This window comes from Cnephaeus nilssonii (assembly GCF_951640355.1).
Source record: "Cnephaeus nilssonii genome assembly, chromosome: 6".
In the NCBI taxonomy this organism is placed as follows: Eukaryota; Metazoa; Chordata; class Mammalia; order Chiroptera; family Vespertilionidae; genus Cnephaeus; species Cnephaeus nilssonii.
In genome coordinates this window covers 39,761,928-39,776,680 of record NC_137077.1, presented here as the reverse complement: position 1 = coordinate 39,776,680, position 14,753 = coordinate 39,761,928, and the positions used below count along the sequence as shown (strand labels likewise).

The 14,753-nt window shown below is 33.4% G+C and overlaps 1 protein-coding gene across 3 annotated transcripts in view; it reads left to right on the top strand.

Moving 5' to 3' along the window:
- Positions 1 to 14,753, top strand: part of ABCD2 (ATP binding cassette subfamily D member 2) — a gene marked incomplete at both ends in the record, with an annotated part of 50,941 nt that overhangs the window by 2,059 nt on the left and 34,129 nt on the right. For 2 of the 3 annotated variants that reach the window (XM_079774526.1, XM_079774525.1), the window contains 4 exons: positions 483 to 663; positions 7,679 to 7,794; positions 11,078 to 11,246; positions 12,158 to 12,252. In XM_079774526.1, coding sequence (XP_079630652.1) covers positions 483 to 663; positions 7,679 to 7,794; positions 11,078 to 11,246; positions 12,158 to 12,252 — 561 coding nt within the window. The remainder of the gene's footprint in view (positions 1 to 482; positions 664 to 7,678; positions 7,795 to 11,077; positions 11,247 to 12,157; positions 12,253 to 14,753) is intronic. The other variant, XM_079774527.1, reaches the window with a different exon arrangement.

Genomic DNA, 14,753 nt, shown 5'->3' with positions numbered 1-14,753 from the left:
ATTATATCACGCTGTAGGCTTCTTGAATTTAAGACAAAATCCAATAAATTAAGTTAGTTCAAAACTGGAGTCTAATTACACATATATGTATCATGTACTTATTTTCAGATAGTTTTGGTATAATCAAGAAGGATAAGGTTCTAACTTTGTTTATTCATGTCTTACAAAATATTTGGTTTAAACATCTCATACATATAATTTTAAAATCATGCTGATAAATCACTGATATATATTTTACACTTACATATTTTATACTTAGCATTATATTTACTGAATATTATTTTTTAATATTACAGTATGATAAAGCTAAACAATAATGACTAAATCTGATATTAATCTGTATTTATTGGTTGTTAGAGTCATAGATAATAAATACTAAATAAAGCAAGCTAATAGGCACCTTACTTTTAAAGTCCTCAAGCATAAATATTTATTTTGAAAGCTCATGCTAAGTTAATTCCTAACTCTTTTTCTTTCTATAGGTAGAAATGAAACAACTCCAGAAAAGTTACAAAGCTTTAGCAGATCAGATGAACCTCATTTTATCTAAACGTTTGTGGTACATTATGATAGAGCAGTTCTTGATGAAGTATGTTTGGAGCGGCAGTGGACTAATTATGGTGGCTGTACCTATTATCACTGCAACTGGCTTTGCAGATGGTGGTAATGGCATTTATGCTTAATCTCAAATACATGTTTAAGGTTATTTCTCTTGAAAGTATTACTGCTTGTTCTGTGTGAGTGAAACTGTATGTAGCCATTGTTCTATAGTCATTAATAGTCAGAAACAATGGAGGACTTTGCAATGTCCAAAGATAAGACCAGTAATATGAAAAAAAGGAGACAGATTGCTCAAAAGACCTTTCCAGTTCTGAAATATTTCAGAGATCTCTGATGCAGTGTGTCTGGGAGTTGAACTTGAGCAATTTTAGAGTCCAGAGTGCTAACCATTACACCATGGGGCCCGCGTTGAACTTGAGCAATTTTAATTATACTGCCTTATATAAAATAATTCTCTAGTTTAACATTTAAACTCAAAACAAAATACCTTCAAAAAGAGTGTAAGTTTTCTCATTGCCAACTTCAGTTGTGCACATCCAATGCATTTAATCTATAAATATTCTATAACTGGGTCTGCCCTAATTTTATTTAAAAAGTTAGGCAACCAGGAATACTGTTTCACGAAGTGCTTCATGCCACGATACAAAGTCTGCTCTACTTGTAGGTAATATAGATAACCTCCTATGTAGCATGATTTGGTGGTATTGTGGGGGGAAGGGTTTACAAGTTGCAAGTGTCTAATTCTAGCCTATCACCATCTCAGTGGTTTTTGTCAACATTGTCATCCTTTGGAATAACAAAGAAAGATAAGGGGAAAAGGGGCATTAAAATGTTGTGTCTTACTTGATTGAGGTGGGAGTTTGGATCTTAATTGGCAGGGAGATAGGGAAATTAAAATAAAGACCAGCATTTCCTGGTCTTTCTGAAAAATATAATATACCCCCTCCTCTCTGAAAACCACTTGACCAAATTGGCCTTAGTGTTGAAGGAGCTAGACAAAAGCCTGGGCTTTATAGTGAGACAGAGCTTTTCTCAACTCCTGGCTTTCCCTCTACCTGCCCTTATATGTTAGTCATTTTAATCGAACTCTCCAAACCTCAGTTTCCTCATCTATAAAGTGATAATCAGAAAGGCTACTTCAGAGGGTTGTTGAGAGGATTTAATGGAATCATGTTTTGAAAGTACAGAGCATGCTCTGCATGTTCTCAATACAGGGTGACATTTATTATGTAAAAAAAGTCAACACTAAAAATAATATAACAGAATTCACACTATTATGTGGTTATTTTTGGTGTAGTTATTTGTTTTAAGGCATCTAATAAAAACAAGTAAAAAATTACCACATGCTTTAACTGTACCTAAATTAACCAATTCTTATTAAAAAAAAACTTGTCAAATTTGAGGCATTCTTAACCTACAATTGTTCATTTTAATAATTAGGATTTGTCAAACCTTTGTGATAATGCTATACATATACCAAATTCAATACATACACTCCACAATTTAAGAGTAGACACTATGTTTAGACCACTGGGAAACAGAATTTTAACTGTTTTCATATTTTCAAATTTTATTTTTAAAATATCATTTAAAAAGCTTATATTGAAAAAGTTATCGTTATTAAGAGTATTTTAGACTAATTTTTTTCATAATTAAATAAATTGCTTTTTCAAGAGTATTAAAGAAAAAAAGACACTTAAAAACCTATGGCCTTAAGATCAGTTTTATTAAGAAATTTGACAAAATTGTCAGATATTCATGTTATATTGAATCTTTTATATTAAAAGATTCCCTCTAAGTATATGGATATTTTTTAAGTTTCATATATAATGTATACTAGCAGCAACCCCAATTACAAGATTATGGTGTAGTTCTGTTTGTCCTTGGAAGCACTGGTCTTGTTAGAAAACCCTGGAGTAAACATAGAACAGAGAAAATGCAGCTATTACTGGTGACAAATTAACCCCACAGAGACCACTAAGACATAAACAATGTATGCAAATAATATAACAATCTTACTTCTGTAGATGATGCAATAAGATCTTTAAAATACATCCTATGAATCCTGAAAACACCATATTCATTTAAAGAAACAGCATCAAAATTTTAGATAGGAATAATAACATTGATGCAAATGAAACAGTGATTCTTAAAACTTCTTTTCAAAAGAAAACGTTATGCAAAAAAATACAATATAAGAATTTCATAGAAGAAAATGAACTCCTATGAAAACATTTTATGAGAGTATACCTCAATATCTTCTGTAATTTCTAAAGTTACTATATGTATGCTTATAATGTTTACATGTATGTGTTTACTAAATATATTTGACCAACAATGACTTAACACATGAAAATATTATAATTTTACTCAGACAAAATTATTTATTTTTTAGATAATGACATATCTTTGAGGCTTTAGGTCTTAGAATTGCATACCATATAGTCTAGTCTAGTCTTCAGTCTCAATTTACTCTTATGCCCTGAGTTATCCCTTATGTTAGAGATGAATTAAGTGTATGACACTATATATATATATGAAATGGGTGAATGAGAGGAATGGCAAAGAGAAAAGGAAGAAAAAGGAAGATAGAGGAAAGAAGCAGGTCACAGTTTAAATCTAGACTCTGCTGTTTATTAGTATTTATCCTTAAGAAAGTTACATAAACTTCATATGCTTCAGTTTTCCTATCTTAACTATAAAGATGATAATATATCATTTAAAGAATTATATGAAATTATATATATTGTATTAATGTGCTTTTAAACAGTCTTTGGCAAGTAGTAAGAACTTTGGTGGAAGCAATTGTTAATGTTTATTTATATTCTTACCATGTAGGCTCTGGAGTCAGAATCTGGCTCTTTTGTTTATTAGGCTGTATCTAAAGACAAATTGTTTAATCTTTTTGTGCTTTCATTTTCTCATTTTCAAATGGGGGAAATTTTAGGATAGTTAGGGGGATTAAAGAAGTTCACATATATAAAACTTATAACAATACCTGCCCCATGGGAAATGTTCAATAGATATTTACTGGTATGATTATTATTATTAAAGGAGCAAAGCATTTGCAAGTGGTTAGGACATCAGAGTAACATGCAGATAGGAGGAAGAACCTACATAACTTTTGTGGGGGGGAGGAGAAAAGAAAAATAGTTCTATAGTACAACTTTAAGAGCAATCTTATGGTTAAGGGTAGGATCATGTTAATATTCATGTTCATGTTACAAAATTGCATATGGAATTATGCCATCTTCACATCAGAAGAGGACCTTACAGGTCATTTAATCTGGAGCCTGGGATTTACTAAAGTCACACAGGCGTTGGAAGCATTAAGGCTAGAAAACATTATGTAACTCCTAGAGGAGTGGTCGGCAAACTGCGGCTCGCAAGCCACATGCGGCTCTTTGGCCCCTTGAGTTTTTAGCAAAGGCCAGCTTAGGAGTACCCTAATTAAGTTAATAACAATGTACCTACCTATATAGTTTAAGTTTAAAAAATTTGGCTCTCAAAAGAAATTTCAATCGTTGTACTGTTGATATTTGGCTCTGTTGACTAATGAGTTTGCCGACCACTGGCCTAGAGCATTGCTTTTTCCCCCTTCATCATGTTGCCACTATCTGAGCTATTTGGGAACTTGTTCTATGAGGAACTTCACTTAGTTTGAGACCAACTAATCATAGGACCAACTGATTGAAAAAGGATTGAAATAGTTAGTTTTATATAGTTTCTATTATATGTATTTTAGAGGACATTACCCCTTCGTTTGCTTTGTAGTAAGAGAAAAACTGAAATTACATGAAAAAAATAGTTCCCTAGGAGCTATAATCTCAAATTTTTAATATTATAAACCACTTTTGATATCATATCAAAAGCAGTTCTGGATAAGGCTAGAGAAAGCTACCTATAGGTCCCTCCTGCCAAACATTATCCCAGACACCTTTACAGGCAGAAAAGAAAGGATCTAAGCCGCTAGCACTGCCAGTATTATCTGCATAGTTTATATCAGGGTTTACTCTCTATATTGTACAATTATATGTGTTTGGAAAAATGGTTAATGATACAACCTTAATTTTTGTAGTCCTTTTTTGCCTTTGCAGTGAAATAACAAGATGTGTCCATGGCTTAATACATACTTCTTATTAGCAGAGCTGAACAGTATCAGTAAAATAAGCAATATAATATTAAACATTAAATCCTTAAATGGGGAACTTTAATAAAATATTTAAAATATTTGGTAGGACAATAAATATTTGGTGAGCGCTTTAGGTCATGAATTTATATCTCTGACACTAAGGAATCTGGCCCTAGAGAGTTTATGCAGTTGACTGTTGTGTGCATGACGAAATAGTACTGGCACTGTTTTCACAGTACCTACCAAAGAACAACCAGTAGAATAAAAGTCACATGAAATCTATCCAGAGCTATTGGTAATTTTATTGCTAAAAACAGGAAGAAAACCCAATAAACATTAACCTGCCAAAGCAACATGGAAAGTACCATGCCATATCAAACACAAGTCCGTCTGTGCTAGTGTTTCTTCTCACAGAGGTTGTCAATGAAAACTACTATTCAAACCCCTTTTAACCCAAATTCATAAAAATATTATAGTTATTTTCCATCATCAGCCAGATTCTTTATGAGCCAATACTATTCTTAGTGCTTTAACTGATACAGCATTTCACTATTTTGGTAGCTTGCTGAGAATCCTTTGGTAATTTTTTTGTGTGACTTATCTAAATTTTTTTCACATATTTAAATGTGTTTAAGAGTATCTACACTCTGTCCCTATTCTATTTATCTAATTATATCTTTCACTCTTCAATTATACCAGCGCTCAAAGCTTTTCTTTTTACATTCTTCAAGGAAACTAACATCAAGGGAAATGATAGTTCTCTAGAGCAGTGTTTAACAGAATAGACCAAATTAGATAATCATAAAAGGTCCCCATGAACTCATGGTTATTCTGACACCCAAATGAAATCAGTGCCTGACTCTAACCCATACTGTATTTTTCCCAAGCTACTTGTTATTCTGTTGGCATTGTAAAATTTCCCTTCATGTCATTGCTTATGTCATACTGGTGATGTGCTAAAATTGTATGTGGCTTTTAAGGCCTCCTTCACCATCTACTTCTCCATAAAGCATTTCCCTGTCTCTTGCAGCAAGAAATGATTTTTGTGGGAGCATTTAAGATCTTGTTTCCCTGAAATCATCAGTTTGGCTCAACTAAACTCTTATAAAAATTCCAAAAAAAAAAAAAGAAAGAATTTTTGCCTCCTCCAAATACTTCATATTAACTCTTATCATAGGCTGCCCACAGCATAGTTATTTGGGAACTTGTCTTCTCTCTTACCAAACTACAAGTTCCCCAAGGAAAGAGTCTGAAAATAACACGTATCTTTGCATGTCCTATGGCACATTACCTAATTTCTTGTACATCTAGGTGTTCAGTAAATGTCTGCTGAGTGGATTTTACTTATGCACAGATCCCTTTCAAATTCAGCTGAGCTGTCTGAACAAGTAAAGGTGAAAGTATCTAGTAGTCAGAGTAGGGCACAAGTTAAATAATTGTGTTTTTATGGAGAAAAAAACCTTTACATTGAGATAAATCAGAGAAAAATAAATGTTAAAGTGGGCCTATGGGTATCTTACCATTCGAATTTTTTCATTAATTTACAGCTTTTAATTTAGAACTTTTTAAATAATCTATAGAAGGACAAGATAGATAATGAAATAGATGGAAAGATTAAAGTAATGACCTGGAGAGAATAATTTTGAAGAATAAGACTAAATTGAGTAGATATGCAATAATAACTATAATAATTAGAGAAAATAATAACAGCTAACATTTAGAACATATATTATTATGGGCCATAGATTAGACTAACAGTTCCTTTGTATTTAACCTTTAAACCTCACAACAACTCTTTGAGATAGACTTGTTTAAGGTAGTACTATTATTTCCCTCATTTACACGTGAGAAAATAGGCATGGAAAGGATAAGTGGCTTACTCTACTTACCTTGGTACTTGCCAATAAGTAGTAGAGCCTGGATACAAACCTAGTGTGACTCCTGACCATAATTTTGCATTGACAGTAAATTTGTGATGTTCACACATCCATCCATCCATCCATCCATCCATCCATCCATCCATCCATCCATCCTTCCATCCACCCATTTAATATACATTAAGGAGTATTATGTGATAGACACTCTTCTGAGTAATAGGAATAAGGAATAAAACACACAGTCTTGCCCCTTAAGGAACTTTTAGTCCATTAGAAAAGCTAGACCAGGATTTCCACTGAAACCTGTTCTAAAGAATTAACTCTAGCTTGGCCAGCATGGCTCAGTGGTTGAGCGTGGACCTATGAGCCAGGAGGTCACAGTTTGATTCCCGGTCAGGGTACATGCCTGGGTTGTGGGCTTGATCCCCACTGTGGGGCATGCAGGAGGCAGCCAATCAATTATTTTCTCTCATCATTGATGTTTCTATCTCTCCTTCTCTCTCCCTCTTGTGAAATCAATTTTTTTTAAAAAAAAGAATTAACTATTGAAGAGCTAGCAAAGAAAAAGGAATGGTGGAAGTATATTAAAGTCAGACAAAATCATATATACATGTATCAGAGGGTAAACAGAGTATTGCAAATTTGGGAGCTGCTATGCTAAGGTGAAAGTTGATTGAAACTGGTAGATAGAGGCTAAATTATGAGGGTCTGCTAATTTGCATTTATATTAAAGGAACCACACTAGAAATATTTGCTTATATTACAGTTAGTTGGATTTCATTGACCAAATAAATAGTATTTTATTCCTGCAGTAAGGGTAAGGTGTTGGATTTGGAAAGGGTTGAAAGAATGCTAAATGAAAATAGTCTTAAATCTTATGGATTTAATTGTTCTAGCTCTTCTAGAAAAAATAAAATAAAAGGGAGCTTTAAATAAAATCTGGTACAATTATTATATTTTCAATAATTCATTAAATATCTAGGAATTTTCTAATACTATTGAACATTTTACATATGGCTGTTGTAACCACAACTTCATTTGTATACAAAAAAAATATTAAGTTACTTGAAAAAAACTAAATAGTTTTATAATTTGCTTTTATATTTAGAAGATGGCCAAAAACAAGCTATGGTTAGTGAACGGACAGAAGCCTTTACCACTGCTCGAAATTTATTGGCCTCTGGAGCTGATGCTATTGAACGGATTATGTCTTCATATAAAGAGGTACTTGCATTTCTTGTCAATTTGATTAACAAAAGATATGTGAAAATCAAGCAAAATGTAAATTACCAGATAAACTTTGTATTTTGAAAACATATCTTTATCAAAAATTGCAGAGAGGCCCTGGACAGATGGCTCAATGTTTGGAGCATTGTCCGGTACATAGAAAGGTTGCAGGTTCGATTCTCAGCCAGGCACATACCTAGGTTGTGGGTTCGATCCTCAGTCAGGGTGGGTACGGGAGGTAAAAAATCAATGTTCCTCTCTCAAATCAATGTTTTTCTTTGTCTCTTCCTTCCTCTCTAAAAATCAATGAAAATATATCCTTGGGTGAGGATTTAAAAAAAAAAAAAAAGGCGAGGTGTATAATCAAGTTAAGGGAGAACAATTCCCAAATGTATTGCTGCTAATACCCTTTAATTTTGACACTATCTATTGTAATTCCTCTTTTTCTCTCTCTATATATATGACATATTTGTTTTTAAACTAAAAAGAAAAGTTCTTAGGTGTGGATTCTGGAGACAGAGTGCCTAAATTTAAATTCTTGCTCCAGTATTTACAAATTATGTGATCTTGATCAAGTTCCTTAACCTCTGTCTGTTTCCTCATCTGTTAAATGAAAATAATGATAGCATTGACTTTGTCAGAAAACAATACATATTAAGTGCTAAATAAATGTTACTCAATAAAATTATTTATATACCTTGCAAACTTTTACTCATTCTTCATGACAAGTTAAGCATCACCAAACACATATAAAATGTGCTTGTGATTCCACCTTCTTCCTACTTTCCCTGCAGAGTCTGGGTCTTCCTTATCTGTGTTCATTGTACACTGATCTTTTACCACTTTATAATTGCCTATCTTCTGCACCAGACCTTGAGTGGAAAGTAGGAACTGTCTTACCCATCTTTATATTCTTAATATTCATTTTAATACTTGGACTATTGTATGTGGTCAATAAATATATGTTGAAATAATGGTAATAAGACCTGCAGATATGACAGGGTTAAGATTAAAAACCACTTTATTCAATTGAGATATTACTGATAATATTCCCATGGATAGTCAGTCTCACTATTAATTATTTGTGTAACTTTTCTATCAATACAAATTGCCAGATCAGCATTATAAATATAGGTGCCTATTAAATCAGCCTTGAATAAACCATATAAAAGAGTTATAAATTTTGTGATTTGCTGACAAAATTTTTCAGTTTCATTATTAAACAATTGAATTGAGTTGGGATTTCTTTTAAACCAACAAAGTAAAACGGTTATTTAGGGCCATATGCCAAAACAACTCAATTAAGACATTTTTTTTTCAAATAGTAATTTTGATCATCTGAGATAGTTTTAGGGATTTTTTTTATATAACATATTATGTATCATTAAAATTAAATAACAAAAATTTTATCTATCTCACATTAACACTTTGCTATCTAAGTCACAGAAAGAATATCAATTAGTTTTTCTAGATCATCTCCAACACAATAAATAATTGCATTTTGCTTTATTCTGCCTGAATGTGCTTTGAGTCATAGAATGGTCACTGCCAAACAATTTTACTACTACTGTGACAGCATATGAAAGTACTATGCGTTCTTTGCTAGCTCCAGAGGTAACAAGGTTCCTTTTCAGAGTCCCTCTCTTATATTCCAAAGTAATTAACCCACAGTCACATTTTCAGTTTTTTTCAGACACTCTGCCCACTCCACCTTGCAGCTTGGTCTACTAACTCATTGGCCCCTGCCTTTCTTTAATTGACCTTTACATTTGGTTTTGGATTTTTTTCTATGCAAATATATTTACTCAGATTTCCTTTGAATCTGTATTTTGTTAATCTTTAGCTCTGTTTTTCTCTACCTGGAAACTCAAGAAATTCTTCTAGATAACATTTTAGAAATTACCCTTTAAATGGTTATAATATTAACATATAGAAATGCAATACTAATCTAATTACATGTGGTAGAGGCTTTTAGCAATAACACCTACTTATTTACTGCTTAAGTTTTGCACACACAAAAATCTTACCTAAATGTCAGCATTGTTGAATTATTTCACAATTTATTGTTTAAGAAACATTCATTAGTGGCATGCCTTGCTTATTGGTATCAATTTCCTTATAAACATTTCTGTAAGGAAATGGTTTTTGTGCTTTCCTTTTCACTGAAAAAAGATGGTCTTGACAGGAGATGAGTCACATTTTACAGTACCTTGATAACAAGATGTTCTTTTAATAGAAAAACAGCTGGAGATTCTGTCTAAAATGGACAACTGGCAGAATAAAAGCAAGACACCACTGGACTGAAGCAGAGATTTTATCTTGCATTATGTTACGTTCTCTCCTAGAAAAAAAGTCATATTTAATATTTTTCTTTGGCCATTAAAAAGAATGTGATTTGTGGGATTTGTACTGAAAATGATTTGACATTTTCATTGAGCTCATTTCCAATATTAATATCCTCTAGCAGGGTTATTTTCTCTGGCCAAGCTTAGGAATTTTGATAATCAATTTGACTGAGAAACATTCATTTTATAATAAGAAAAAAATGTATTTTCTTCTATTTAAAATCTTCCATTTTTAAATTGAAGAAAATATACCAAAATAATTATTATTTCCTTGAATGAATTTAAGCTTTTCACAAAATTTCTAATTTTCTGGAAATGAAATTTGTCATGTAAACGGGCTAAATCAGAAATTTGACTGAAAGGTTTTTAAGTTTCACTAATCTGATATCTCTCATTTTGAACCCTGACTTAAATGAATAAATTTTTATATATTTTATAATTCCAATCAGTCTTACATTGACACCTTGCTATGTCTGTCTGTCTGTCTGTCTGTCTGTCTCTCTCTCTCTCTCTCTCTCTCTCTCTCTCTCTCTCTCTCCCTCTCTTTACATTGATTTCAGAGGGAAAGGGAAGAGGAGAGAGAGATAGAAACATCAATGATAAGAGAGAATCATTGAATGGCTGCCTCCTGCAAGCCCCACACTAGGGATCAAGCCCACAACCTGGGCATGTGCCCTGACCGGGAATTGAACCGTGACCTCCCTGTTCATAGGTTGACACTCAACCACTGAGCCATGCTGGCTGGGCAGCTATGTTGCACTCTTGGTAACATTTTTACTGTTATTTGTTTTCATTATCAGATGTATTATCTATTTTTCATGAATAATAAAATAGGACCTTTGATGTTAAATTAAGAAGCTTATATGAAGGTACATTTATTTAAAAGTCTATCTTGGGTATATTAACTCTATATTATTTCTCTGCATTGGTTTTAGGTCACTGAATTAGCAGGCTATACCGCTCGAGTGTACAATATGTTTTGGGTATTTGATGAAGTAAAAAGAGGCATTTATAAGAGAACTGCTGTTGTGCAAGAATCTGAAAACCATGACAAGAACAGAGCTATTATAGAGTTACCCTTCAGTGACACACTGGAAATCAAAGGTTTTAAACTGTTTTTTAATTGTTGACTGTATTATAGATATCCCCCATTTTTTCACTTTTTGCCCCCCTCAACCCAGCCTTCACCCCACCCTAGGCCTTCCCCAGGCTATTGTTTGTGTCAATGGATTATGCATGTATGTTCTTTGGTTAATATCTTCTCATTCACTCCACTCCCCTATCCACTGAGATCTGTCTAAATGTTTTAGTTTTCAGTTTTCTGTATTTAAGTGTTTATCAACAGAACCAAAGTTTTTTAGATGATAGCTTTTAATTGTTATAAGGAACCAACATTTTAATTATTTAAACAATTATTCCCAAAGTTAGTGTTGCAATTTGAGGAGTGGTGACTAACATTAGTATAAAAAATATTATGCTACTTTTATTTAAGACAAAATTTCTAAAATTATTCTTAGAAACTTCATATATGGCAGAATGAATTGTTTGCTTTTAAGATGAACAGAACTAGAGCTAATGTCACATTGTTCTTCATTCTGTGTTTTAAAACTTAAGTTTGGTTGTCCTATTTTTTTTAAATTGTGTTATTCTGTGTCTTAATTCCTTTTTGCAAAACTGTGTTTATTCAGAAGAAAGGTTAATTTAGAGAAATAAGTGGTTATAAAGACTATGGCTAGGTTACATCAGATAGAGTTTGGCTTTGCTCTCATGATTTTGACATCAGATTATTGCAAAATAAAGTTTCTCATAGAGATTTTCTAAATAGATGTGTCAAATATCCCAGTATGCATTAAACTTTGCTTTAAATATAATATATATATTTCCATTTATGTCTATGATTTATTACTATGAAGTATCTTTATAATAAATCTGTCATGCTACATTATACTTTAAGATATTTAATTAACAATAACATGGGATGACTTTTGTAACTTAAAATGTTCCTTAACTCACAGGAAAAGTTATTGATGTGGATCATGGAATTATTTGTGAAAATGTTCCCATAATTACACCAACGGGAGAAGTGGTGGCTTCCAGTCTAAACTTCAAAGTAAGATGATATTCAAGAATCTTCTGATTGTTGCCATCACACTAATACAAAACAACTCAGAATTCATATACCTTATGTTAAATACTTGGAGGAGCATATGGACAGGAGGGGAAATCAAGAAAGGTATGCACAGTGGCTCAATTACAGAAGCAGTTACTTCCTCAGAAAGCAGAGAAAAAGAGAAATTTGATTTCTACTGCTTTATTGTCAGGTTATATATCAAAATTGTGGTGCACCGAGAGTCTTTGCTAGGTAACTTTTGAGAGCAATAGGAAATTTCCTGAAAAAATATTATCTGGAAATAAATTTTAATTTTTTTTCTTATAGGAATTATTCAAAAACTACAAACCTGAATTATAATAAATTTACTAAAATATAAGGTTAATGGTCATTAGCAGGTTTACTTCTGTTATTACAGATTCTCTAAATTTAATTGTGTTTTAAATAATCACATCTTCTGTTAGAAAAAAATCAGATTTGTGGATTGGAATTTAGTTTCTAATAACTCTGTTGAGAATAAGAGTTATTATTTAACATTTTATGTCTTGATGATGTAAAAACAGTGACTAAACCGAAGGCCTTTATTTAAAGCACTGTAAAATTCAGATATTTTGGAATTCAAGTACAAAATAATTTGCTTATAAGCATTAATGACTGTAATGAAGGCATAAGAGCTTTAGTTCAAACAAAGACACCATTGGAAAGAATTACAAACATGACAATACATGTGCTAATGCTTTTAGTATGGACTTTGTAGTCAAGGTTTAATTATTAAAGATGGTATTTACCAATGAGTAAGGGAGCTGGAAAAGGATAAGTACTGAACAAGGAAAATTCTGTGTTAATAAATATAAGAGAAATTGTGTTTTAACTACAATTGATGAGGCTTCATTTTTCCATTTATAGACCTATAGAGTTCTTTAGTTATTTGGATCTGAACATGATAAAATTAGGTACCAAACGTGCACCATAATCTTAAATAAATTTGAAATAAAACATTTGAAGAGACATACATAGAATATTTAATTACTTATTAATAGTTTAGCAATTTATAATTTACTAGAGGCCCCGCACACAATTGAAATCACACGAGGAGGCGCCCTGCCTCCCGCAGTGCGAGGAGACACCACGTGGGGTGCTGGGCCGAGAGGTGCTCCATGCACCTCCTGGTGACGGGTTGTTGTCATGATGCCATTGATGCCTTTTCCCTTCCTTCCCCGCTGCCCCGAGCTAACATGCATGAGATTGCCTGAACGAAACTGGGTCCCCGTATTGCGTGGAGATTGCCCTCCACAGGAACCTGCCTGATCCAGGGAGGGTTGGGGTCATTCACTGCAGGAAAGGCTCGATTTAAATGAAGCCCCTGCTTAGATAGGCGCCGGCTGAGCCGTTTGCCGTTTGTGGAGGGTTTATCATCCTTTCTGGCTGTTTCCTTGGAAACCACAAACTCAAGATAGCAGTGGAATTTTGCATCCCCTTTTCTGAAACCCTGCTTCTCTGGCACCACGGGGGCGGGGGGGAGGCCAGGACCCGTGCCTGATTCGCAGTGTCCCCCGGGCCCCTGCTTGTGTCTGCTCTGGGCCACCCAAGCCGGCTTGGGCAGGCCCCCTGTCTCTGTCTCTGTGTCTCTACTCTGGGCCTCACCTGCGGGCTCAACCTCCTCCTCTTAGGTCGTGATCTGTTATAGCATCCCAGCCTAATTTGCATATCGATAACTTTTTGTATTAGATTTTCTTTTTTTTTGTCAGGTTAGGTTTCTTTTTCTTTTCTTTTTTTTTAATTGGGGTGACAGTGGTCAACATGAACACATAGGTTTCAGGTGTGGGTTTCTATGTTACAAGATCTGTATATTGCACCGTGTGCCCACCACCCAAAGTCAGATCTCCTGTCACCTTATATTAGGACCCCCTCCCTCCCTCTTTCCCTTCCCTCTGGCAACCACCACATTGCAGTCTGCGTTCACAAGTTTCAGTTTTATATCCCACATATGAGTGAAATCATATGGTTCTTAGCTTTTTCTGACTGACTTATTTTACTTAGCATAATATTCTCAAGGTTCATGCATGTTGTTGCAAATGGCGCTATTTCGTCCTTTCTTATGGCTGAGTAGTATTCCATTGTGTATATGTACCACATCTTCTTTATTCAGTCCTCTATCGTAGGACACTTTGGTTGTTTAGGTTATGTTTCATAATATCAATTTTTATTGTTCCACTTATTAAACAGAGTAAGAGTCTTAAATTCTGCCACCTACTAATTACATAATTGTGGACATTACCCTCTTTCTGTAAAAAATTCAGAGCTCAGTTTATTTTTATATGAAATAAATTTTAAAATCTAATAAAAGTGTTATATATTTTAAAGTGCTACAAATATGTTATTATAGTACACTTTTATAATAATTGTTTATTTTTGACTCAGACAGGAAGTTTTATTTGAAGTCTCAGGTCTCTAAAATATAATAGAAAGTTGTTTCCTTTTGTCGGCCTTTCAGAATTTAA